Here is a 27230-nt window from a genome sequence, read left to right as displayed (position 1 = left end):
TTACTGCCCAACTGCTCACTTAATTGTGTCTCATGCGCTTATGGGTGGTGATTACACAAGCGTTTACTCCTCCTTTGCTTTTCATTTCCCAAGCGCCTTGTCCGTCCACCCGCCCTCTCATTTAAATTTGTCCCTCTGCGCGATCCATCGTTTGGCCAGGCAAAAAAAAAAAAGGAGAAAAAAAAAAAGCGACGCCTGAGAGCGACGCTTGCAGCTGATATACCGCTGGCTCAAAAATGGAGAGTGAGACCACTGTCAGGAGAATAAAACCCTTCGGGACACAGAATTATGTAGCTCAAGATAACGACGGTTCCCGGGACCGGTGCGGGAACAACGGCTACAACGGTGACCCGAAGAGGAAGCCCGAAGTGAGCCTGTACTTGCTGCGGGAAGGGCTGGCAGCTTCCCTGGTCTCTGTGTTTATTTTGGTGCTGTGGGGACTTGTTCATTTATCGCTACAGCAGCTCGTTGTTGGGAAGCTGACCGGCGAGTTCAACGCAGTGAGAGCTAGGTGAGTTTTTAACCTCCCCCCCTCTCTTTGCTTTAATGTAACACTCGCCTCTTTTTGTCTTTAAAAATGTTGGCTAACGGTCTCGAAGCAACAGCAGCAACAGCAGCAGCCCTGGCTAACCTTTCCTCTAGTTTGGCAACAGACCCGCCTAGAAACCACTACCGGGTGTCTCCTCCCTTTCCACCTCCACCTTTACCTACCAAGGTAGACAGGTGCTTTAACGGTATTTAACGGTTGCCAGCAGGTACCAGCAGCCCCTAGGACTGATCTTTAGATATGAGGTAGCCTTAAAACAAGTCAAAAGCTGCTGCTTAAATGACCGAGAGATACCAAAAAAAAACAAGACTGTTATTCCAGAAACTCTGAATCCAAACATGTGAAAAAGTTTTTGGCAGGTAAGGCAAAGGCAGTTTAAAGTGTCTAACATCATGCATCACAACAATAAACAGGAGATACAGCGTTGAGATATTGTAGCACAAATATACATAGTAGTTTATGTCTGTTTTGTTGAGCTTGTTGTCCTGTTTATTTCTGCCTAGTCGGAGTCTAATTCCTGGTGTGTGTTCACATACCTGGTCAATAAAAGTGATTCTCATTCTGAAATTAAAAGGACAGGAAGTAAACAGGTGGGTATTTTAAGAGGAAAACTGACATATAGAAGTGGTCGTTTGAGTCATTTCATAAAGATAAAATTGTAAAACCACTGTTGTGTACGTGCAGTTAGTTGATAATATATCGTAATCTGAATATCTTTCGGTTGTGGGCTCTTTATTGGAAAAAAAAAAGCAAATTGAAGACATCAGCTTGGGCTCTGGGAGCTTTGTGACGGGCATTTCTTTCTATTTTCTGACATTTTAGAGACTAAATGACTAAAAACTTAATCAAAAAAGATCACCTGATTGATTTATATTGAAAATGATCACCAACTGCTGTCCTACGACAATAACTGACAATTAGTCGATTGATTTGAGTGACAACAGAAAACTCAATGTGGCAGTTTTGAAGATCAACTGCTGTGTAAAGGTTTTAAAGTTTTACACATGATATAATAATAATAATAATAATAATAATAATAATATGCAGCCTACATAACAGAGGAAACAGTATCCTGTACATCTCCAGATAAAACAAGCTCCTGTGCTTGACAGTGCAGCAGCTTTTATCAGATTTTCCATCCCTGTCAGAAGGAGAGACAGGGATTATGGCTCTGAATCTGAGGTCTGCAGGGCTGCAGTTGAGCTTTTCAAAGTGCTGGGCAACGGGATTTGCCAACATTTGGCCGGTTGCTTTATAAATGAGTCAGGCGTGCTGCATTTGAACTGATTACGGCTCTGAGCTTCTTTGGTCACAATCATTGCTTTCACGAGTCCATGGCCCACCAATCCAGATTTGAATTATGAGCCTTCGCATAAAATGGTGCCTTTAGAAGCTTGCTGTAAAGACGAGAGAATGAAAGCTGCAGTTCAGACATAGATAGGGCGGCTAACGATGTACAGGAATGGGTGAGAGAGAGGGAGAGAGGGGATGACTTGCAGCAAAGGGCCACAGGTTAGACTCAAACCCCTGGCCTGAGCCTTGTTATAACCTTGTTATATGGGGTGCCAGCTCTACCAGGTGAGCTACCAGAGTGCCCCAGTTCAGACATCTTTAATATAATTTGGCACTACAAGACAACTACATGTAAGGGGAGGACTTTGTTATAGTTTTGTGTTACATTTGCTGTATTTGATCCTTGTAACAGCTGGACTACAACACATGGCTTCACCCACCATACTTGTATGACAAAGGTTATCATTTGGTGGCTGTGAGCATCAGTTAGCACTGCTGGTGTGGGCAGGGGTGGCAGCGGCTGGCTTTCTTGAACAGCTGCTGTTTTTTTTTAAGAAAAGAAAAGATGAGGAAAAGCATCTGTCTTTCCTTTCTCTGTGCCGTATGGGTTTGCTAGGTTTCATTTCCTGTTTCCACCTCCTAAGGGAGTCTGTGCAGTGACTAGGAAGATCAGGTCAAAGTAATACAGAAACATGGCATACCTTAATCGTCGGAGTCGGGGCAGTGGTCCAAACTCAGGACTCAGCTAACATAACAAAGACTGGTTACACCCTGTTTGTTTTTAATAATGAATTAATTTGAAATAAATGGAAAATAAATTAATTCTTCCCAGATCATTATGTGAAAGAGGGATGACACCCAATTTTCTGACTTGTATATTTCTTAACTCCAAGTGAGTTTCCAGTCAGTGTTTTCTCTTAAACACTTTTAATGTTACAAGTTAATTGTAGTAATTGTTTCTTGTTTATTTCTAACAGTTGCATCAATAAATACATCATTGCAAACTGCAGTGCAAATGCAAACCTGTTTCTTATTGGTATACAGTGATATTTACATATGCACACCTTGAACATTATTAAGATAAATAGTCATAAACTCACTAAAGGGAGATCATATATTTGAAGTAAAAACATTTTTAAAAAAAGAAGAGAAGAGAGAAAGATCAAACAAACTCTTTAAATATTGACAAGCTCAAACAAACACATGTAAACTCGAGGAACACCCTAATCCAGAGATCCAGAGAAAAAGTCAAACATACTATTTACTATAGGAACAATGCCCCACACACCACAGCTAATGACTGCTGGCACAAGAGGAGAGGGAGAGACCCCGATGCTTTTGGCAGAAGAGAATTAATGACGATATAATATATTTGATTATATTTCTCCTCTTGTTGCTAAATTTGTTGTTAGTCGCTAAGAGGGTCTGAAAAGTTGCTGAATCTAGAGAGAAAGTCGCCAATTTGGGAACACTGTTGGGAACACAGTGCCACTGCACATTTTTGAAAATGATATATATTCCATGTCGCATAAACATAATAATTTGTAATGAGAAGTTTCTCTGCTGTCCCAGAATGTCCCAGAAACTTTTTGTCCCAGGAGCTATATTTATTGTTCCCGGGACAATGGGACATCCTTGGTTTCGAGTGCTGGGGAGTTGACATATTCAGATCAGTCCAAAGCACAAAGATAATTAACTTACTAAGCTAAAGATCTTCACATTTAAGGTGCTGGATTCACAGCACTTCTTGTCTTTTTTGCTAGTTCAATTAGTTAAATGAATAATCAGTTATTAAAATTGAATCAAATAAGTTCCTCCATATACAGTGAATGGGATTCTGTCTTTTTGGAGCCACCAATAAAACACTAAACTGTATGCTGTAGCATTGCTAACCTGTATACAACAAATATACATACACAAGAAACGAATATTTGTTTGTCTCAACTCTTTAAAGATTAAAAAAGAGATTATCTGCTTATGAACCAGCTACGATTACCTGAGACGAGAAAATGTTTTAACGCATTGACATTCAAGACGAGTCCATAAGCAGAGTCTATAGAGAGATATCTGAACTTGAATCTGGTTTCACTTCAGCTAATCATTTAAGTGTCAGTAAGCATAGCACTTAAGTGTCCACTCTCCTATATGGTGCATTTAGAAGAGACCTTTCTCCCTCACAAAAATGCTCAAACTGTGTGTTTGCAACCATGTCAGCAAACACACCCACAGAAAATGTATTTAATCTAAGTTAAGTTTAAACCTCATGGTGGTTTTAAAAAGAAAGCCGTGGACTATAACCTCACATATGTACATACATACAATGATTCACTGTCAGTAGCTATAGTCCTACAGAAACTTAAGGGAATTAATAAGAAATTCTGTAATGTTGTGAATCAGAATCAGAATTAGAAATACTTTATTGATTCCCCAGGGTAGAAATTAGTTGGAACAAGCAGGCATGGTTTATTGCCCCTTCACAGTTGAACCGCATCACAATATTCTCTTTCGCTCTTTTCAATCTTTCCTCGCCTCACAATCTAGACGGCACTTGGAGCAGATCACCAGCGTCGGCGCTCGGCCAGTGGGCAGCCCGGAGAATGAAGTCCTGACAGTGGGCTACCTGTTGGAGCAGATTGAGAAAATCCGTGTTGAGACCGCAGCGGGCCCCCATCAGCTCACGGTGGATGTGCAGCGTCCCACCGGCTCTTTTTCCATTGACTTTCTTGGAGGCTTCACCAGCTTCTATGACCGTGTCACCAACATTGCTGTGAGGCTGGAGCCTAAGGGCGGTACGCAGCATCTCATGCTAGCCAACTGCCACTTTGACACAGTGGCCAACAGTCCAGGTACAAAAACATTCCTTCCTCTCTTGAAGACTTCTGCTGCAAGCTGAAGACAATAAAAGTGACTGAGCTTTAGATGAACAGGTCTAGCACACAGTTGCATGTTGGTACATGCAGAAAACATTCACACAACAATTTGCCAAACCTGGAATACCAGAAAGGAAAAGACGTTTAAATATCAGTCTTTGAATGAATTAAACAGAGTACCCAGAGGATGAATTGTAAACTTTGATCCCCTCACATTTCAATTTGTTTATTTACGTTTACAGTTCATACTTTGCTTTATGACCAAATACCAGCAAACTTCCAACCAAAACGTAGCTGTTGAATATAGTAAACATTATACCTGCTAAATTTGAACATGCTAGCATTGTCATCGTTTGCATGTAAGCATGAGAGCAGTTAGCTCTAGCATGGCTGTGGACTGCAGCTTTTTCCCCTCACATAGTTTACAGTACAAGCGATAGTTGTCCAGCATGCGATCCATGTATTCCACTGTAGTCATGTGGAAATTAGACAGCCATAGCAAGCCAATCCAGAAGATTTGCATCCACAATACTTCCTGTAAATTACTGCATAAAGCCATATTGTGCTTCTAACAGGAAGCTACTTGGAGCAAACAGGGGATCATATCTAGACAGCGCAGTGTTTGTTGATGATTGGTAGCACATTGTGGTATGTAGTCATTCTTTTGTCTTGTTTTAATTCAGGAACTTTCAATGTTTTACTCCACACCCGTCAGCCTGTTAGAAAAACATGTTGTCCCACTTCACATGAACAAACACATGCTCGCACAGCTTCACTAGCAAAAGGAAATTGATCCAAGAGGTGTGGACCGGGAAGATACACATACACTTTTATGTCCACCGCAGCAGGCCAAGCCTTTGATTTCTTGGAATTCTAAACACTTTTGTAATGCAAAAAATAATAATGGGGGGAAAAAAGAGGAAGAATAAAGAGGTAGTACATTGTCTTGCGCGTATGTACAAGCAAGCAGTCAGACAGCAAACTGCTCATTTAAGTCAAAGTGTTTACTTTAACATACTTTTTTCCACACATAAGTTATTATGTGCACAGATGAACTATTCAGGCTTTGCTTTGTACTTGCCATCTTATGAGCTCTCACAGAGATTTCTGGGGACAAGGATTAATATGTAGCTGACACAAGTGCCGGCAATAGGAGAATGAATGGTACCCAGACAGACAGTGAACAGGCTCCCACCCCTATCTCATGAACACATTCAATTCAGAAATCCGGAGCACATGATGTCTCAGTTCGGCTCTCTGATCTTTGGGCATTTTTTTTCTCCTTTCTTTGCATTTAGTCTCAGAAAATAGTTTCTCACCACTAACCCGTCTAATCTTTCCGCATCACATGCCCTGTTCACATGGTCTTTTCTTAGTTAGTTCTCACTAGTACCCCCTTCCCTTTGTGCACTCGCCACTATATTGGCAGTGGGAGCTAGGTTTCTACCAGATTGCCACATTCTTCACATGTTTGCGCACAGAGCCTACTCCCTTCCACTCACATGTGTTCGTGGATTTGTGTTATCCTGAAGTACTTCAGAGTTAAAATCATCTGCATGTGTCCTAATCTTAAAACCGAGCCACTGCGTCATGACAGTTGGATAACTGTGTGTGAATGCCAGGCCAAGCTTCTGTTGCCTGATACAAATGTGAAAGGCAAGTCGGAGCTCACATTACCCAAACTGTGCAGCTTTTTAGTATTTTTGACACACATACACTGGTTTCCTTGTCTAGGTGCCAGTGATGATGCAGTGAGCTGTGCAGTGATGCTGGAAGTCCTCCATTCTCTGGCCAACCAGTCTACTCCTTTTCCTTATGGAGTTATCTTCCTCTTTAATGGGGCAGAAGAAAATATCTTGCAGGTAAAATCAAGTGACAGGGAAACATATTTTACACTGGATGTTTGAACTAGCCTGCCTTCACCACTTTGGATTGTCATTTAATTAAAAACGTATCCTTTCTTTATGTTTTCCTTATTTTCTCTGTTACATTTTTACTTTTATCTCTTTTTCTTTTTTACTCCTTCTCTTCTCCAGGCTAGTCACGGTTTCATTACTCAGCATCCCTGGGCCAAGCAGGTGCGAGCCTTCATTAACTTGGAGGCTGCAGGTGTTGGGGGCAAGGAGGTTGTTTTTCAGACAGGTATATTTGTGTTTGATACATTGTTCTGATTTGTAAGCATGTTTTCTCTCCCTGTTTGTTTTGCATATGTTTCTGTGTCCACCCACCATCAATATTTCTTTCTGCAGTAATTGTGAAACCTTGCAAATTTAATGCAATGCAGTTTTTGCTGTTACAGATGTGCAGAGTGCTGGTGTAGTTTTATTATTTTAGTTTAGACATTATTTAATGCACTTACTTGGCACAAGTGTACAAACTTGGCACAAGTGTGCCAAGTAAGTAGCCTTCACCAACAAAATAGCTCGTAGTCAAGGCAGCAAAGGACATGATTATAGAACCCTGGTGATAAACCCTTTCTTCAGAATGATCATCCTTTGTGCCAATACCTAGGAAAGTGAGATAACAGTCCAATATGTAAAATATCCTCAAACCATTTTCTTCCTGTTCCTCTCCAACAGGTCCAGAAAACCCGTGGCTGGTCCAGGCCTATGTTCAAGCTGCCAAACACCCCTTTGCCTCTGTGGTCGGCCAGGAGGTCTTTCAGAGTGGCATCATCCCCTCTGACACTGACTTCCGCATCTACAGGGACTTTGGTAACATCCCAGGTAATGCTGAACAATCTTCAGAGTAAAGTATAGAAATGGGTCATGAAAGTATGGAGCCTTTCTGTGTCAGGGTTGAAAATAAAAATCCAGTGGCTGATCAACATACAAAGCAAAGATGGTTTTATTTTGTGTCTTTAAAAAAAAAAAGCAAATTCTATGTATATGTGTATTTAATTTTTTACAGGAATTGATCTGGCTTTCATTGAAAACGGTTTCATCTACCATACCAAGTACGACACTGCTGACAGGATCCTGACAGACTCAATACAGAGAGCTGGTATGCAAATAAGCATGTGTACTTACGTATTATATTTATTTATATATCTATTAATTTATTATTATCTTCTATTTAACACTCATTGCAAATAAATTCAGCACATGTTAGCTGGTGGGTGTGTCTGTCTGTCTTACAAGGTGAAAGCGGTCACTGCAGTAGTAGATCCGGGTTGTAAAAACTGCTGCCAACATCATTTTTTCTGTCACAAACACATGCTGTCCATTTGTGCTTTATCCCGCGGTTGCAGACTGGTCAGCACTCTGCTGATCTCATTATTTTCCTGAGAACTAAGAAATGCATACATGCATAGCAGCCACAGACATTTACTGTTGCACTTGCTCTCATTTACCTTGTGCATCTGTGTTGCCGAATTATTTTGCTTTGCTTAGCAAAGAATCCAGTCAGTCAGCACTAAAAACCTGAGACAGTTGGCATCTTTCCTCTTTCCCTCAGCAGCTACTGGACATCTCCCTCCTCTTCTTCTGTGTACAGTTACTCACAGTGTAAGGCATGAAGTATTAGAGAGAGAAAGTGAGATTTCAGAGGGAGGAAGAAGGTATTTTTAGTCTGTAGAGAAGAACCGTTTTGTAAGGTGGAGAGTAGATACAGCACAGGGGCAGTGGATACAGATACACCAGTAGCTCTGCTCTGTTGATGCCTTCACAGATCTGCCTTTTGGACAAAGTGGGGAAAGGCGCAAGGCTAGCATGGCTCTAATGTAGATTAACATTATTTTTGTTAAGATTGTATAGATATATAAATAAGAATTAATGTTACTGTGGAATATTTTTAATAATTCCTATCATTATTTTTGTTCTGTCATAGTGAAATTCAGACAGGAAAAGTGTGAGCAAATCACAAAGCAGCAGCTGAGCGGGGAACCCAACAGGAACAAGTAGATATTGTACACTCAGTTGTTTACACTTTAAGGCCACAGCGAGCCTACCAGGCGGAAGAACAATGGAGCTTTGTCTGGTGTGTGTGTGTGTGTGTGCGCGCGCTGTTAACTGTGCAGACATGCAGGCAGCAGTACATAGAGCAGCACAGATTAAAAAAACGTAGCCTCAGACAGCAGTAACCAACATGCCTAACCCGTTACTGATCCTTCGACAGATTTCAATCTACATTCAATATCATAATTGTAGCCAATTTCATGCAAATACTACTCTTCATGATTTATGTACTGCTATACAACTGTCACTACGAGAGACTGTTAGATCATAAATCAGACTTGCCCTTGCACACATACACCACCATACTCTTTTACAAACACAATTACACACTCATAGTGGTGAATGTGTGACAGAATGGCATAGAGTAATTGTGTGTGGGTGAGATTCTCTAACATATCCTGTCATAGGAAAGCTATAATCTGAGTCTGTGAGTGAAAGAGTGTGTTTGAGACAATAGTAGTGTATGTAGGAGAGTATGATGACAAGTACACATGTATTCCTGTATGTGTGGGACACCATAGTGTTGTGCAAGATCATGAGGCCGTCGCTGTTGGAGCAAGTATAATTTACATCCTGAATTGTCTTCCATAATTTAAAATTAGTAGGTAGTGTAACTGGTGATTAAAGCAGAGATTGTAGGCTCAATACACAGGAACAGACTAGTATCTCATTTGTTTAATTATTTGCATGGTGTTCATGTGCACACGGTTTATTGCTGCAGAAAATACTGTCTGGGTGGCCATGCAGGAATGACAAAGGCTACTATCACAGTGTAGTAACATGTCCCTGCTGGTCAGAAAGTTATACTGAGTCATCAATAAACTCTCCGCTGCATATGTCAGCTGTATAAAAGATGCCCCTTTTGGCATGTGATAGTGAAGTTATCACTTTCATATTCAGTCACATCAACCATTTCCTTTGTCTGATTGTGGATGTAGAATGACAAAGAGTGGAAACCAAAAACCATACTCTCGCTAGTTTGCCCATGAATTCATAGTCTTCTCCCATATGGCTGTCCTCCTGTCATACTATTTACTCTGTACTGCAGAGATCATTGCAGTCGAATGCAACAGAACTTTATTGTGTTCTGTGTCAGTTTTCAACCTCTTCACCTTAAAACTCACTTCCTGTTTTCAGGCGACAACATCCTGGCGGTCTTGAAGTACCTGTTAAAGTCAGAGAAGTTGGCAGATTCCTCAGAGTATCGTCATGGCAACATGGTATTTTTTGACCTGTTAGGGGTAGTTGTGGTGGCTTACCCAGCCCGCGTTGGCACCATCCTCAACTACATGGTCGCCACAGCCACCTTCCTTTATCTGGCCAAGAAGGCCTCGCTGCCAGGCAATGGAGGTAGGTCACCATTTCCTTTGGTGGTTGCATGTTATGTCATTTCCTGTTATCGGTGTGTGTTGCGTTGTTTTCCTCTTTGTAGTTTATTCAAGTGTCTTTCATGCAAGAGGTAATATCAGACTTGAAAAATTGAACAGTCCCAATTTGTGGGGTCAAATCTATATTGTTAAACTCATTTCATTTTTCCGTAGAAGAGTTGGATGAGCTGGTTTTTTTTTTTCGTCTCTATCTCTCTCAGGTGGTCGCTATGTTCGAGATCTGGCCTGCGCCACAGGTGTAGCAGTCATGAGCTGGATTGTCACGCTGCTGTCAGTGCTGATTGTAGCTCTGCTCGTCACTCTGCTCGGCCGCTCCATGTTTTGGTACAACCACTTCTACGCCGCCATATGCCTGTATGGGACTGCTGCTACGGGCAAGATGATCCTCGTTCACACGCTGGCCAAGAACTTGTACTTCGGGGTAAGTGGAGTTTGGAGGTGTAGCTCAACATTTTGGGAAATAACATTTATTTGATTTCTTGCAATTAGCCTGTTTCAAGGCCTCCAAAGTTGCTGCTGCTTCCAGTCTTTATGCTAAGCTAATCTAACCATATTCTAACTTGGGATTCATGTTGAATTGACAGATAAAAGAAAGGTCTCAATATTCTCATCTAACTCTGGGCTAGAAAGCAAATAAGCATATTTCCCAAAATGTTATTCCTTTAACTTTGGAGGTATGTGCAGACAGTATTTATATGGGCAGAATGTTAAATATAGGCTACAGTAAATGTTGGAGTGCTTTGTAATTGCACAAAAAAAGTTTAGTTTGAACTGCAAGTCCACGGTTGTTTTTTTGGTTTTTTTCACAGTGAGATCAAATTCTCATCAAACTCCTCTCCTCAGTGCCTTTTTGGAAATATTGTTTCCTGTTGAGATGAGGTCACATTATTCAGTCATCATGGGTCTAATGTCTCATGATGACTGGCTGAGTTCACATTTAATGATGGTCATGGTGATTACAGAACAGAAGTTTTTTTTTGTATGTATGTGTGTGTGTGATTATGAAACTGTAGAAGTGTCAGAGCAGCAGTTATCTTTCGCACACACTCACCGAAGTATTGTCTGCTGCTGAGAGCCAGTTGACCTGTTTCACTGTGGTTTTTGAGGAGAGAGTATGTTGTGTTTCTTTCAGCTATCAAATGTTAGCATCTGTGCCTGCGAATAGCATAGCCTATTCTTGCATATCCAGAGTTTCAGACTTTAGAGCAGCTATTTGCAGTTCATCTCACATATTGTATGCCTAACATTTGTACACAGATTAAAACCGTTACAGAAAGTTTTATTTTTTTATCTGGAGCAAACCACATTTTGAACTCCAGCTTTTCATGGCCATTTTCCAGAAAGGACACAGACAAACCTTTCTCCCAGACCACATAAGGCGTCATCTCCAATGTAACAAAGCCTCTATTGAAAGAGCAGAATATATTTTTGTCCTCATTTTAAATGGTATTTTCTTTGACAATAGAGTCTACATATGACTGGCAAGTTTCATTTAGAGCAGACAGAAATGATTAAAGGTCCAGTGTAACATTTAGGAACAGCTATTGGCAGAAATGGAAAATAATATTTGTTAGTTTACCTTAGAATGAGACGTTTTTATCTACAGAGGCAGCCTGTCCTCTTCTAGGGAGTCCAACCTGTTTCTACAACAAACACTGGCTCTACAGGGAGCGTAACAACACATTATGCAATAACTCGATTGCATGAACGCAATACGTTATCCTGTGTTTTGTAATAAATGGTTTCTTACTGTGGTGGTTATTACAAAATATGTGAGCACTATGTAATAACCAACCAAAATAGATGTCTTCATCTGTACACGTTATATTTTTAACAATTAACTGAACCCTGACCTGTGGTGGCCGCTTAGCATTATAGTTGACCCTGATCTTAATTTAAATAGCCACATAAAAGCATCATCCTACAAATACTGGCAAACTCAGGGACTTTATGTTTAATGCTGACCTGAGAAAACTCATTCACACATTCTAGCAGGGTCGACTACTGCAATGGTCTTTTGACAAGTTCTAGTTCAACAATCTATTCAATACTTTAAGCTAAGTATTCCATTTTTATCTGTTACTTTTAGCTAACTATTTTCTTTATTAAATAATATATTCTTTTTGATTACATTAGCTACTCCACATTATTTCCACGTGCTCCTTGAAATTGCGAAAGAACTCGCTGGGGTACAAGTAGCCCCTGGTTTGGGAGTCACTTTTGGGGTTTAACCAGAATGCAGGTAATCTTCACCTTCTGATAATCTGTGTGTGGTTGTAGTCCAGTCAAGACCAGAATCTGCTGTACAAACACCACTGCAGGCACTGGGGATTTATTTGTGTGGCAGCCTGTATGCTGATGTATAGTTTTATTATGTTTGTGTGTGTCTGTGTGAGGTGTTTCTATATAACAGCTGGCTGACAAATCATTCAAAAGGCAATGTGAGGAAAGAGCTGGGTGAGTGCCTCTAAGTGAAGCTGTGATCTTTATGTTCATTTTAATCGAACAGTACGGCCTTGTGCACTCAGGGATGTTGTGCTTTGTAATAAGATATTTCAAGCCTCTCATTCTGTAATGTATGGTAAATCAGGTCAGTGAATTCTACATTAGTAAAGGTTCTTTTCCAAACCATTTTCATTGGTTTTGTTATCCTGTTTAGTTTACAGTAGGAGTTTCAGGTTACAACAGTGTGTGTGCCACTGTGAAAAAGTTCCTCTTGTGGGAACTGGGAAGTACCAAGTCATATAATTGATTATTTGTTCCTGTTTAGAGTTTATCCCCAACAGTCATGAGTTAATGGTTGTCTTTTTATGCAGTGATACATAAAAAGATGTATTTAATATTATTTGTGATTTGAATATACAGAGTAAAAGATTCTTTAAAAAAGCAATATGTTCACATCAATCACAGTGATATTCTCTTCCTCTGGCAAAGACAGTTTCCTCAGTTTATTCTGTATCAATCAAAGCAACATACAGCTAAAATAGAAATCCCACTGACGTGTCTGCATATTCCTCGTATATTGAGCTGTTTGTGTGTGTTTTCCATGCAGGGCGTCCGGTTGGTGGAGCTGGGTGATCTCTATTTTGACGTGAGCTTGTTGCTGTGGTGCTGCAGCCTGGTGTGGCTGACCCATCAGGGCCTATGTTCAGCCTACGTGCCCATGCTAATGGTGGCCTTCCCCCTGGCCACCAAACTACTGCTGGCGAAAGAATTTAAACATAGAGGTAAACACACAGCCTCAACTCAACTTTAATTTCAATTAATGTTTATTTATAGGTATATATAATACTAGACTAAAGTACTTCAAACTAGGTGACTGTAAGCCACTGTTAAATGATCTTATTGATGGCTTTTTTAGTTTTGGAAACTAGTGCTTGCTCAGTTTAAGAGCAGAATTAGGTAGCTTATAAGTAAATTAATGTTTGCTATTGCTAGCTCCTACTGTCCACTTGACCTGGGGTCTAACGACTTCTGAAAAACCCATTGCCAACTACAAAATGGACAGTTTTTTGTAACTTTAACGCCCACTTTATGCAATGGTTGTCTGTCTATGCAGAAATGTAAACATAAGCAGTTTTTATCTTTTCTCAAGTTCCCTTTTTAATTGATCACACAGCAACTTCTTTAACATTTAGCATGTATCCTATTAGGGCTGCACAATTAATCAAAATATTGTAAAGTGCAATATCTAAATCATCATTAAAATGAGGTACTGTAGTGCTGCAGAGATGTCCTGACCTACAGTTATCCAGATATGTTTGGTCCAGACCCCAACAAATGTTACGCCATGATTTTAATAGTTTTTTTTTTCAGTAGAAGTGAAAAAATGTGCAAAAATGATCATTCCCACGAAGCGTGAATTAAATTGCAATCTGTCAAAATAATTGCAGTATGATTGTTTTACCATATCATGCAGCTGTGAGATGGAGGCAGGAGGAGGCTATGGTGGCAGGCTTTTCATCCACCTTCGAGTGTAGCCGTTTGGAATAGGTATCAACATTTCAGTGAAGGATTTAGTGGCATCTAGGTTGAAGTTGCAGATTGCAACTAAGTGAACACTGCTCGCGTCAGTATTTGACAACCTGGGAATGAGAACGGGCTGTGTAGTGTGTAGGAGAAACTACGGTGACCCTGCATGGAGTCCACAATGGAAGGCGACCTGCGGCGTCTGTAGATAAAAACAGCTCAATCTAAAGTAACGAAAAAACAATGATTACAATATTCAGCTGATTGTACACTAATGAAAACATACCTATGAATATTCTATCCCATTTTTGCCAATAGATTCACCTAAATGTTGTACTGGACCTTGTTAAGATGAGTTGGATGACCAGTTTCAAAAACTAGTTCTTTCCAAAAGATTCGAGCCTGACTGTCCTTGGCTGGTTCAGACTGACAGACAGTAACCTCTCCATCTTTCTGCAGGAGCATCGGTGAAGTACAGTGTGCTCTATCTGTTGGGCCTGGCGTTGCCGTATGTCCACTTTATGTTCCTCATCTGGGTGGTGTTTGAGATTTTCACACCCATCATGGGTCGCAGCGGCACAGAGATACCCCCTGAGGTGGTCCTGGCCTCCCTGGTAACTCTGGCAACCATCTTCCTCTCCTCCTTTTTTGTGAGTGTTCCCACATTATGTGCAACAGTTAACCAAAACATCTTGTAAATTGGGGATTTGATACAGAGCAGAATAAACATGAGCAAACAGTTTTTATTGTTTTGGTCAAGCTTCTGGCAGCAATGTTTTCTTTGAGCAGTTTATTGACAGTAGTTGTTTGACTTCAGATAAGCAAACCAACTGACAATAGAGTGGCAGTAAAATCAAATGTTTGTTGGATACCATATTTGTTTTAATAGAATATTTTTAACCCAAATTTGCTACTTCTAATATTTGTTATAATTTTAAAAAAAGCAGTGTAGATTGCTCCTCCACTCCAGTAACATATTGTATATTTCTGTCTGTTTCAGCTGCACTTCATCTACTTGGTGCGCAGCACTAAGTGGATTCTGGCTGGTCTTGGCTCAGTCTTCATCGTTGTGTTCCTGTTGATGTCCTGTGGCCTCCTCTTTCCTTACTCAGACAGTCCAGACAGCCCACGGCCAAAACGAGTCTTCCTACAGGTTCAGAGTCACACACACCCCGAAGCACAAACTCACTGCATACAACGCATTTATTCTAATTCTCGCTAAGAAGAAGACATAGAAATCACTCATACATTTACATCTTTTTCTTCATTTACTTTTAAAAAGTAAAAATACTGTACATTTGTCTTTTCCACTTTGGATTTTTAAGATATTTGAGTACTAAATTTGACTAGTAAAAAATACAAATAAAAACAGGAAAAATAAATGTCCTTTCTAAAATGGAAGAAGCATTGATGCCTGAATCCAACATAAAAAAAGTTTTATTCCATGACAGCTGCTGCAGAGTTATACATTTTTGGTCAGTTTTTCTCAGCTTCATCTCCACTAACCATCCTGCAGTGCAGCTCTTCCTTGCATGATTAAAACCTCTTGGTGGGAGAAGTTGAAACACAAGTCCTTTTATGTGACGTGTTTTGTGACCGGGATACTGCACACTCAGTAAAACAGGTTGAAGGAAATATATGTGCTTAAATTACTTTATTATTTAAAAAAATGTTTCATCCACCTCTCTGCAGCATACGACACGGACCTTCCACAATCTCCAGGGCCAGGTGGAGAGCCAGGACTCAGGTCTGTGGATCAACAGTTTTGACTACACAGGCATACAGCACATCACACCCCACGTCCCTGAGATCAATGACAGCGTCCGCACCCACTGCCGTGAGGACCGACCATTCTGTGGCTACCCCTGGTTCCTGCCTGTGAAGTTCCTCAGCAAGTCAGTAACACAGCCTTGTAGTTTCACGGTATTTTCCTCATCTATAGAGGTTTCCAGTATTCGAGTATTTTGGTTGTGTTTGCAGGAAGAACTGGTACCTTCCTGCTCCAGAAGTGTCTCCCAGCTCTCCAGTGGAGTTCAGCCTGCTGTCCAAAGAGGAAACCAGCTGGGGGACGATCAAGATGACCTTCAGCGCCAAAGGTCAGGAGCACTTCATGTGGCAAAACCAACACAAATCTTGATAGGTTATCTTTCTGTGAGTCACATGCAGAGATAAGAGACTTGCAGCTCAACTTTGACTTGAACACCATGTGATTCCAGTTGGACTTGAGCATGTGACCAGTGCAGGAGAATCATGGCTGTGTATTCACAGACATAGCAGGCAGAGCTGGCTGGTTATACTGACAATATCCAGTTTTACCATCAGCACTGAGAATATGACTGTAGAGACTTTTGAGTATGAACAAGGGGTTGCCATTTTGAAACAACGTTGAATTATTGATTGAAATGTAATTCTTGGAAACAATGAGTTGATAAAATAACCTCACCACAAAGTGCATTTAGTAGCTGCTCTGAAGCTTTATGACACGAAGAAGGAAGGAGAAGGGAGTTTGCCCAGTTGAGAAAGAATGTAGATGTTCAAGTTTCTGAGCACTGTATGGACATCTCAAATCTTCCACGTCAGCTTAGAAATTTTAACATCTGCAATTCCATGACAACTGGAGCAAACTCTGTCTGCTGAGGAAGATAGTGGGACAAGCTCAGAGGTTTCAGAACAGCTACATTTGAATGTGTTGGATTTTTATGAGTAGTTTTGATCAAGGCATTAGAATTTCAGCACATTCAGTTTTGGGTCCTGTCCTGTACCCCGTGCAGGTCCCAGCCACATGTCTCTGTACCTGATGCCTCACCGGGGAGCCAGCCTCTCCACGTGGTCATTCGGTGACGGGAAGCCTCAGTTCGACCTGAGCGGCGAATATTTCATCTTCTATTCCCACGGCCTTGACGCCCCCACATGGACCTTCTGGTTTGAAATACAGGTACTGTCTGCAGCTAAAAGGGCAGTCTGTACTTTTGTACTTATTAACATTTCATATCTCTGCTCTGTGTGTGTGTGTGTGTGTGTGTGTGTGTGTGTGTGTGTGTGTGTGTGTGTGTGTGTGTGTGTGTGTGTGTTTTTTTTTTTGTGGGGGGCGTTTGTTAGGGGGCAAAGTCTTTGTCATTGTCACCATTCAGTAGAGAAACTGAACTTTTTCACACAAAATATTTATTGACAAAGCTCAATTTAAAATGTATATTTGTTATAACCTGTATATTTAAAGGGATAATTATTCATTTTGAGAAATAGGTGCTGGTAGGTGAATTTCTTCACTTTTGGATGGAGCCATGCTAGCTGTTTACCCCTGCTTCCAGCTAGCTAAGCTAACAGTCTCTTAGCTCCAACTTTATATCCAACAGTGGTTTCAATATTCTCATCAAAGTCTCTGCAAGCAAGCAAATAAGCCTATTTCTCAACATGTCAGACTTCTCTTTTAAGAATGTTGTCCTTGCCCAAAATATGATATAAATCATCAGGTACCGCTGCACCTTTGACAGCCTGAAATTCATTGCAGGATCCAGACAGATGCAACTGATTTTTTTTGGTACATCATTCTTTTCATTCCTCACATTTCTAGATTTCTGCCTCACCTCAGGTTCTCTGTCAGTGATGTCTGCAGGAGATAAGCTCCTGCAGTTGGACTGTGTCATGTGAAAACCTTTAAACTCCAATTTTAATGATTTGAATTGCATTAACAATTGCATTGGTTGACACAAACTCCATGGACTCAACTAAACCCATTGCCTAAGCTAAAGCACATGCAGCGTAATCAAGACGAGGGGAATTTCCTGAGGGCCTATTAAAAGCTGCTGGTTTACTTTTCTCCTCATTGTTTTCTTGGTTTCTCTCCCTCTGCCAGCCTCCAAGGGACCCGGACCCCTCGGGCCCTGAGGGGATGATCTCTGTTGCCATCTCCTCCCACTATTTCTTTGGGCCAGACCAGAGGACTGCTCAGCTGGAGGAAATCCTCCGCAGGTTTCCCACTTGGGCTTTTCCCTCGTCTTGGGTCAGCACCTACGACATGTACCGATACTGAGGACGCCACACATCACGGAGGCTGATGCCGAGTAAGAGTCGAGGGCTGCAGGGGCCCACAAGACAGAGAGACAGAAGATTGCAAGAAACAATTCTGAGGACCGTCCCTGCCGCCTTTTCACTCTGACACAAACACACACTCTAACACACACTCACGCTCCTTCCCAGCCTGCCTGAGAGACCTCCATCACTGTGTCAGTGGGCTTAGTACCTAACGGAGCAGGAAGAGACACGCTGAGACACGCCAGAGGTAAGCTGACTGGATGGCTTATGGACTGACTAACTCACCGTCCGACGCACCGGCCACCGCAAGCCTTTGTGCTCACTCCGGGGTTAATGAAACGAAGGGGTTAAGATTTTTTTTGTACTCGATCTGTCGTGCCTTTGCTTTTAGTCCCTCCATCTCACTCCCCTCCTTACTTTCCCTCTTGCTGACTTCCTCTTGTTTTTTTGTCTCTCATGCAAACACTCTTCCTGAATGAAAAATGTTGCATGGCTACACCGGACTTTAACTGGAAACTTTGACACTTTGAAAGTCGCTTTTCATCAACACGCACTTGTTTTTATTACGAGCAAATAGTTTTTGTATTAGCTAATCATTTAACAGTGAACTAGCTCATTATCATTCCTCAATAACACCACTGATTTGCAGCAAGTCGTACCACTGCGTTTCAATGAGGAATTCCAACAATCTGCTTTAATTGTCAGAGAATCTGGCATGCAGATGCAGAAAACTGTGCCTGTTTAATGAAAACAGCTGGCTAAAATCAAAATGCCAAGATGTCCTTTAAAAGGAGCAGCGTTCCTGAAGATTTTGCACCAAGAGTATTGTTGAGGTCTTCTCTGAGGTCTTTATAAGTTTTTGCTCTGATGTGCTCAAGCAAATGTGTAATTTTGGCCTTGATGAGACCAGAACTCAGAGGGAAACCAGGACTCTACATGTCCTGTAAATTATTCCCTGAGCCTTGAGGGGGACTGGGTGGAAAACCAGCAATGCAACTTCACGCTCATTAACAGCATCAGTGTCCGTCAGCTTGTCTCATGTGGAAGTGTTGATTATTTACATGTTACTGTGATTATATTTGTTTTTCAAACTTGACTTCTGCTCTGTGCTACGAGCTGTCTCTGGCAGCACCAATGAATATCTTTTTATAATGAAAGAAGGTAGAGACGCAACATTTAATTGATTAATCAATTAGATTCAGTGAGTTTAATCAAAAGACTGCAGCCAGTTTGATAATCGATTAAATATTGCAGTTATTTACAAGCAAAAATGCCAGAAATCTTCTGATTCCAGTTCCTTAAATGGTCAGATTTGCTGCTTTTCTTTGTTGTGTATGATAGCAAAGGAAATATCTACACAGATGTCAGCTTTTGATTCCGGGGAAGCTCGGATGAGCCTTATTGACATTTCATAGTCCAGAGGATTAATCAAACTGTGCATGTTGGCTGTAGATGGAGTAAATCATTTCTTGATGCATTTTTCAATCAATTTAGCCACTAAACTCACATCAGAATAAAATTGTGTTGCTTCATTGGAATCCCCTTAAAAAACCACATGAGCAAATCAATGTAGCAATATAGACGTTATACTTAAACAGTTAATGCTTTACTTTACGGGTCTGCAATTTCTGAATAATTTCCCGGAAAGAACTGTGCAGTTTGGCAGTGATCATCTGGAACACAGAAACTATGTTCAGTTGGTATACCTCCATAAAGTTGCCAGCTGATCCTGCAAAAACGTTAAATTAGTCTACATGCAAGCATACAGTTCAGCACATATGGAGAATACGGCTTCCAGTGATAAATGAATGAATATTTTCAAAACTCTTCTTGAAAATTAGGTCATATTTTCCCTGCAGTTAGAACCAAATTGCATATTTCTTTACAGGAAACTTACTAGGAAGTTATTTGGAACTAACACACCTGTAAAAATAAAGCGTCACCAAAAGCATATAGATAGTTTTAGGTGAAATTAAATTCTGTTACCCAGTCAAGAAAGAAATGTAACAAGGTATGGCTTCTCAGCTAATTATCAACGCACTTGTACTACGTTAACCACTTAATCTGGATAATAATGCATTGGTGCTGCTTTAGACAGCTTATAGTGTTAACTGTTGTCCACTCATTTTCGGGGGGTGTGTGTGTTGCTTCTATTTCACTCATGTTGGACCTGCGTCTTTTTGTGTTCAGAGCCCAAGTATCACAACCACAATCCAGTTATTATATGACCTGTTTTTATTGGTAGTGTTGTAGCTGGTTGTCTGTTAGAGCTAGAGAGAAAAAGTTCAATCCCTGGCTCCTTTCTCACCTTCAGCTGGTGTGAAGAGGGTGTGAATGTTGGATTGGTGGTTTTGGAAAGTTATAAAAAAAATAAAATAGAAAAGGGGTGTCTTTTGAAGCTACTTGAACATCTGACAAGCACTTCTGAGTATAGTTGGCCCCTTCAGTATCACCACTACCTCCGCAGGGATCATAATGTAGTCTCTGACACAGAGATAACAGTTACTAATGTTCTCGTTAAGACTAGTTTGAATGTTTTCTATCTGTTTTCTGCTAACCAAGTGGAAACTTAGAGATCTATCTGAAGAGATGTCTTTCCTGTTTTAGCGTTTTGATAAAACAAAATCTGAGTGACCGTCCCATCCCTGCCTTCGGTCCCAACAAGTGTCACACTGTTGCTTGCTGTTTGACTCCACCGATATGTAATCACTGGTGGAATCAGGCTTCTAAAGACTTGGGAGATCGTTCGTTTGCACTCTGAGCAACTGAGCAAAACTGTCTATTGTCCACTTACACCCGGTGACACGTCGCTGTGATTCATGTTGGATTCAGTGACACAAAACTAAGAAATGCTGACACGAAGGAGGCCTTAACATGTTGCTTCCAAAGACACACAAAATTATTACTGTTGTGGACACAGACGTCTCAGTGGTCTTAAAGCTATCGGGTGCTGCACTGTACAGAGTTTATATGTTCCTGAACTGTTGTCTGTTGGACAATTTGAACTTGAAAATCCTTCACAGCCTTTAACAGCACTTGGCAAGTTGGAAAACACATTGTCCTGCTGTGATCCTTTCATTTATGCACAATCTCTCCCCTCAGTAGCTATTCTGGACCTTTCAGTTTTAGCCATGGAAACGTAGATGTACACATTTTTTCTGACTTCTCATCCATGTCGGCTTACGAGTTGAGGTTAAAAGTCATTAATAAACATCACATTTCTATCTTTATTGCGGGGGTAGGCAGCTTTTTATTGGCATCATTGGGCAAAAATTCTTTAATAACCTGTTAGTAGATTTTAATTTAGGTGGTTTGAGAGAAAACTAGACTTAAGCACCCCCTCTCGGCTCTGTTTTCAGGTTTTAGTCTTAAATCTAACCTGTGACGGGAGATTTCAGCCAATCACAGGTCCATTTGATTTTGTGGGTTTGGCCCACACTGCAGCTTTAATCCAACATGCACAAGAAGTCTTTAAAGTACTCCATCTGCTGAGGAAGATGGTGTGATACAGTTGAAAGCTCCAGGAGTGCCTCCTGTGGTGAAATTGTTTTAGTCAAAAAGCCAGACAATCTTCTCAGCTGACTGCAGTATGAAGAAAACGTCTGGTCTCAGTGTCCTTTAAAAACAAAACAAAATATTAAATCAGACATCTGCTGTTATGAATTTGACTTGGACTGTAAGACGGAAAGATGAAATTAAATTGAATTGGCTGGTAACATTTTTGGTTAACAATGTAGAGATTTTATATTGCTTATCAAGGTTGTTTTGTGTTCATCTAAAAGGACCATACCCGTGTTTTTTTTTTTTTACATTTTAGCCGTTTACAACAGTTCATACATACTTCACATAACCCTACTTTCACTTACAACAGTGAAAGCAGGCATACTGTTCAAATGCAGGTGAACAGAAACAGCCACCTGCTGGAAGAATCAGTGTAAAATAGTTGGCTGGAATGTAAATGTGCTAGAACATTGGGAAAACAACACCAGTATGGTCCTCTTTTAATATATTTAATAATTTATTCGTCTGAAACAGATGCTGCTGCGTTGACTCTGTGCTGCTCTACAGCTGTTATAACATGTACCACAAACAGAAACACTAACTGACTGATCAGATGTTTCTCCTTCACTCTGCACAGCTGGCCAGGTGTGTCCTGCACTGTGATCAGTCAGCGAGATCACCTCGCTCGCTCTCTGAGGTTTCAACTCGCCTTGTATTTAAGTTCTTTAGTCCATCCGTGGGTAATCAGTTAACAGGGTTGTTGATGGAGCATTTTTATTTCTGGCTGACTCAGACGTGTCAGATGAACGTCACTGTTCAGCCTGGTCTGATTAGCTCAGCATCACTTGGAAATCTGAACCATGAATGTGCATTTTTTTTTATTTTACTGTGGACAGCGAAAAGCGACCCAGGCTTCTGAAATGTCTATCTTTTGTCCTTTTGACTTAACATCTAATGATCAGAGAACCTGCAAATGCTGTAACATGCTGACATTAAGAGTTCAGTCATTGCAGCTGAAGTAAGCCATGGGTTTGAGGAAACCTACAGTGAACAAACACCCACGGTTTGTTCAACGTTGCGTAGACGTCGGTGCTGTGAGGCGACACGCAGAAGATCGAATATCCGTTTTACTGAAAGTGCTTCAGTCGTGTCTATGGGAGAAAAAGCTTTATTAACAAATGTAAATTAATATTTTTCTAAAAATCTGTTGTAAAGTGGCATAGCGGTTTTTGTTAGAGGTTGAAAGAAAGCAGATGAGTTTAAGATGTACTCAGCTTGTTTAGATTTCTGACCATGAACAGGACACCGGTTTCTAACTGACCATGTTCTGATTATAACATTAAATGGGATGCTGAATAACAAAAGGGTGCGTTCGCTTTCATAACAGCAAGAACACAGGGGAGGAACTGCTATAGGCGTAGGACTGAGCTGGGAGATGTTTGACGTTAAACGCTGTGAAATGGCTCATTTGACGCCATATGTGCTCCCACTGAACTAAAGCTCACACCAAGCGCTGCTAGAGAGCTTAACATAGAGAGAGAAGAAAAAAAACAAACTCCTTTCAAGATAAAGTGAATTTAAATAGCCACTTTGCGACAGAATCTAATGTATTAATGTGACTCAGTTCAGACTGCAGTGTGTTTTTGTTGTTCAGTGTCAACTCACACTTGGATGTAGCTTTATCTTTATCACATGTAAGAGTCAGTCAAAGAAAATCTAACAATCATTCACACAAATGTCCATATTAGTTTAACTGAAATCTATTCTGGGATACATGTTGAAATGTCTTAATGCCTGTTGTTGAAGGATGTCCTTTTTAAAAATTAACTGTTATGTTATTGTTACTGTTGTTCTGTTTCGTCCAACATCTTGACTTTACACCCATGCCTATTTTTCTAACTGTTCAGTTTTTTGTTCTGAAAGTTAAATTAATATTAGTTTTTTTTTAAACTATGATCACTTTGTTCATTTTTGTGATTGATTTGACACTTTAAATAACTAACAGTTCCGTTTCTCCTTTTGAACTGCTGTTTTGCGTTTTTTAAAATTGCATATTTGTCTGTTTGGAATTAAGTGATTGATATATGACTGTTGCTATTGGGATTGATCTGGTTACAGGGTATCCTTCTATTGAATGGACGGGGTGATTTTACATTATGCAAAAAGCTTGAATAAAATTTAGCGATGTACAACAATTAAAATTCTTATTACGTTAATGTTTGTTGTATTATCCTGTCATTTCATCGCATGTACCTACAAAAAACAGATCAGATTATAATTAGAAATACAGCAAACAAAAAAAAAAACAAACAGCTGGACTCAATGAGGCAAACTAACCATTTTTAAAAATAATTTATTGGTCTTTATGTACAAGGGAAAAAAATGAAGTAGAAAACCAAACATGAGTAGAAAAGGCAAATGTACAAGAGAGTATCTTTACACTGCATTGAGGATGTTTGCTGCTCCCACCCCAGAAATAAAACTTTACTCCGGGACAGGAAACAGGCAATACTTTTACAACTGTACACAGGAGGGAGGGGGGGGGCGCTGACACACCTGACCAACCTCTCCTCGCCCGCAGAGAAGGAACCCAGAAAAGATCTGCAATATTCATTTCCGTAGGAAATTGTCTCATATGCTGTCAGCATTAGTTTGGAGCATCAACGGTTAAGTTTCTGATGAGAGGGATGGGGTATGTGTGTGTGTGTGTGAGAGGTTTTTTCCCCTCTGCATAATGAGTCAAGCGCTCAGTCGAAGCAACCGGTTAAAACAGAAGGCCTCTGGACATAAAGTCTTTGGTTCATCGTGTTACCATTTTCAAGTTAAGTAAAGCTTACAGCGCAGCAGCGTAGTGTAGCTGTAGGCTTGTTCAGAGTGGAGGGTGCAACAGGATTTATGTTGAGTGGCAACAGTACATCAGCGACAGCAACACTGTGCTGCGTAGTCATTTTTGCCCTTTTTGTGAATAGTGTTCTAACTATACAGGCAATTCAACTTTGAAGAGTCTAATTTCTCAACAGATAATGCACCCAACTCATCCTGTACACACCGACGAGAGAGCAAAAACTAAATCTGTAACATATGATTTGGTCTATCATGAAAAGTAAAAGCAAACAGCTGGGGGGGAGATAAAAGAAGTAGAAGCATGGAAAAAATAAAGCTGAGTAACATTTCAATACATTGCACAATATAATACTGACATATCTGTGATAAAACTTTTAGTGCTTATGGTAGAGAGCCAATACACAACCTTGATTAACTAAAGGGGGGAAACGTTTATCAGTCATAAAAACAAACCGAGCATCAATTCAGTTATTACCACTCAGCTATAATGCCAATAAATAATAGTAATATTGAAGACTAATACAATTAAAACAAATTGCATGTGATGAAAGTCACCAAACATGTCAATACAATGTGGTACACGCACTCAGAAATCCACACAGGAGCACACAAACGCATGTGGCGAAATCGGTAATCATTGTCTCAAGCGGTTCAGGGATGTGATATGCATATCGGACTGGACGAAATATAGAAGTCCTTATCAGATGATGAGGGTCACATTAGACAACCGCAGCCGAGGCAGCGACAGAATCTCATACTCGCTTCAAAATGGTACCGACTGAGTGTCCGTTAACACTACCGACGAGGGAATCAAATAATGCGCTTTTGACAAGGAATAGATATACAATGTACAGAGCTGGATGGCTTTAATAACACAATATGAAATGATCTGCCTCGCTGATGATAGGAAACACATTTTGAATCTCCCACATGGAGACTGAAACCCAAATGTGTGTTTAAAAAAAGCTGGATAAAGCATCACATGATTTGGTTTTTATAGCGTCTGTTTTTTTGCCCGAGCCCCTCGCTGCACTGCAGGACCTTGAATCTGCTCACCGCCGATCTGGACTGATGTTTAAAATCTGGACCACACGGAGAAGAGCAGACGGCTGATTCTGGCTCAGGCTCCCCTCTGGGACACTTTTGTGGGGCCTGGACTTCAGCAAAGTCGGGGTGATGGGGGGGCGTTGTTGCATGAAAAATACATGAACAGAGGTACTGATCAGTGGTAAGAAACTAGTCTGCACTCGCAACAGTGGATTCTTCTCAGAGATAATTTTCTTAGAAATCTTAAGGTCGTCACTTCTCAAGAATTACATAGAATTCATACCGTGAGATCTTTTTCTTTACAGGGAGACTCAAGAGGGCAAAGGTGTAATTGATAGAAAAATAATGTTATCTTGTACACTGTTACATTATTGAAAAAGGTATCACAAAATATCTTAAAATCATATGAGGTATGAAAGTATGAAACACCTCTTGTGCACACGAACAGACCTGCGCGCTTACTGTCGGCTCAGACACACTTCAGAGAATCTCGGTGATGGTTCATGACTAGAGCTTTGTTCTACATTTTGCTTAGCGACGTAGCATGATGCTGTGATTACACGCAGGTGTTTAATCTTTGAACTGATTCTTGCACTGTTTACATTCAACCAAAAGAAACAATGGAGCTTTTTGTCTGGACAGCGGGAAAAAAAAAACACAACATAAAAAAATGTTCTAGGTCTCCCGTTGAACTTGAAGGAGTGCCAAAGAAAAGCCACACACACAAAACATTTATCTTGGAATTAAAAAAAAAAAAAAAAAAAAAAGCCTGGTGCTTTCCTCTGCTGGTCTACAGCTTCCAAACACCGCAACCTGATGTATAAACTGACATAGGTGGCCTTTTGTCTAACAGCACATTTTGGTACAATGAGGCCGGTTAGAGAAGGACCAATCAGACTGAACCCTGTCTCTGGTTGTGCTGCGATGTCTTTGTGCCAGTCGGGCTGTCTGTCGCTAGCTCAGTATCCACAGGGGTTCTAGTCGACACAAAGGGCAAATCTGAAGAGTGGATAATACTGACTTAAGTAAGAACCTGCAGGAGAGGTACTTTCTGTGCACACACACACGCACACACAGATGCGCGCACACACACAGACGCGCGCGCACACACACAGACGCGCGCACACACACAGATGCGCGCACACACACAGATGCGCGCACACACACACACACACACACACACACACACACACACACACACACACACACACACACACACACACACACACACACACACACACACACACACACACACACACACACACACACACACACACACACACAAAGTCTATTTCAAGCCACTGCTGCTGCTGCTGTCTCCTCCTCTCTAGGGTCTAAAGTTCACAGGTTAGTGTCCAGAGGAGGCTCCTGGCTTCAGGACAAGGTGCAGTCGTAGGCTCCCTCCTCCTCTCCCTGCTCCTCTGTCTGTTCAGGAGGACAGTCCTCAGAAGGGGGGCGGGAAAAACCTCCTGCAGGTTCGAGGGAGGGCAAGGCCAGGCCCAGCGGAGCCGCCGCCCCTCTGCTGTCCTCCGGCCGCGGCAATGCAGCGCCTCCCAGCCCTTCGGAGCCGCCGAGCTTGGAGCTCTGGCTGGAGGGCTGGAAGGCCTCGGGCTGCACCTGCTCGCCGGCAGCTGAATCCATCAACCGCTGCAGCTGCGGCTGGATCAGGTTGAGAAATGGTTTGTATCCCAAACTGGGGATACAAGAAAAAGATAAGTAAGTAACAACCCTTACAAAAGCCAATTAACAGCACTGAGAGACAAGCAGGGGCAGTAAATACACA

The 27230-nt window shown here is 41.1% G+C and overlaps 2 protein-coding genes and 1 long non-coding RNA gene across 4 annotated transcripts in view; 1 reads left to right on the top strand and 2 right to left on the bottom strand.

The window, feature by feature from the left end:
• The first annotated feature begins 150 nt into the window (after positions 1-150).
• Positions 151-23772, top strand: LOC127370057 (endoplasmic reticulum metallopeptidase 1). Its single transcript, XM_051411754.1, has 15 exons — positions 151-511; positions 4382-4686; positions 6445-6572; positions 6747-6852; positions 7290-7436; positions 7621-7713; positions 9804-10016; positions 10255-10475; positions 13107-13281; positions 14483-14673; positions 15024-15176; positions 15716-15918; positions 16004-16119; positions 16795-16958; positions 17877-23772. The coding sequence occupies exons 1-15, from the start codon at positions 237-239 to the stop codon at positions 18051-18053; spliced, it is 2667 nt and encodes an 888-aa protein (XP_051267714.1). The 5' UTR covers positions 151-236; the 3' UTR covers positions 18054-23772.
• On the bottom strand, positions 3771-11692 carry LOC127370058 (uncharacterized). Its single transcript, XR_007886138.1, has 2 exons — positions 11634-11692; positions 3771-4729 (listed from the first exon to the last, which is right to left on the bottom strand). It is a non-coding gene; the product is annotated as an uncharacterized LOC127370058 (long non-coding RNA).
• Positions 23773-23893: 121 nt separating the features above from the next.
• The window catches only part of ric1 (RIC1 homolog, RAB6A GEF complex partner 1), a 35714-nt gene continuing 32377 nt past the window's right edge, over positions 23894-27230 (bottom strand). For both annotated transcript variants that reach the window (XM_051411752.1, XM_051411753.1), the window contains one exon: positions 23894-27140. In XM_051411752.1, the coding sequence (XP_051267712.1) occupies positions 26822-27140 (319 nt within the window). In that variant the 3' untranslated portion in view covers positions 23894-26821. The remainder of the gene's footprint in view (positions 27141-27230) is intronic.

The sequence above is a fragment of the Dicentrarchus labrax genome, unplaced genomic scaffold (genome assembly GCF_905237075.1).
Source record: "Dicentrarchus labrax unplaced genomic scaffold, dlabrax2021, whole genome shotgun sequence".
NCBI classification, from domain to species: Eukaryota; Metazoa; Chordata; class Actinopteri; family Moronidae; genus Dicentrarchus; species Dicentrarchus labrax.
The sequence above is the reverse complement of the archived record's forward strand: the minus strand, read 5'-3'. Positions and strand labels throughout refer to the sequence as shown.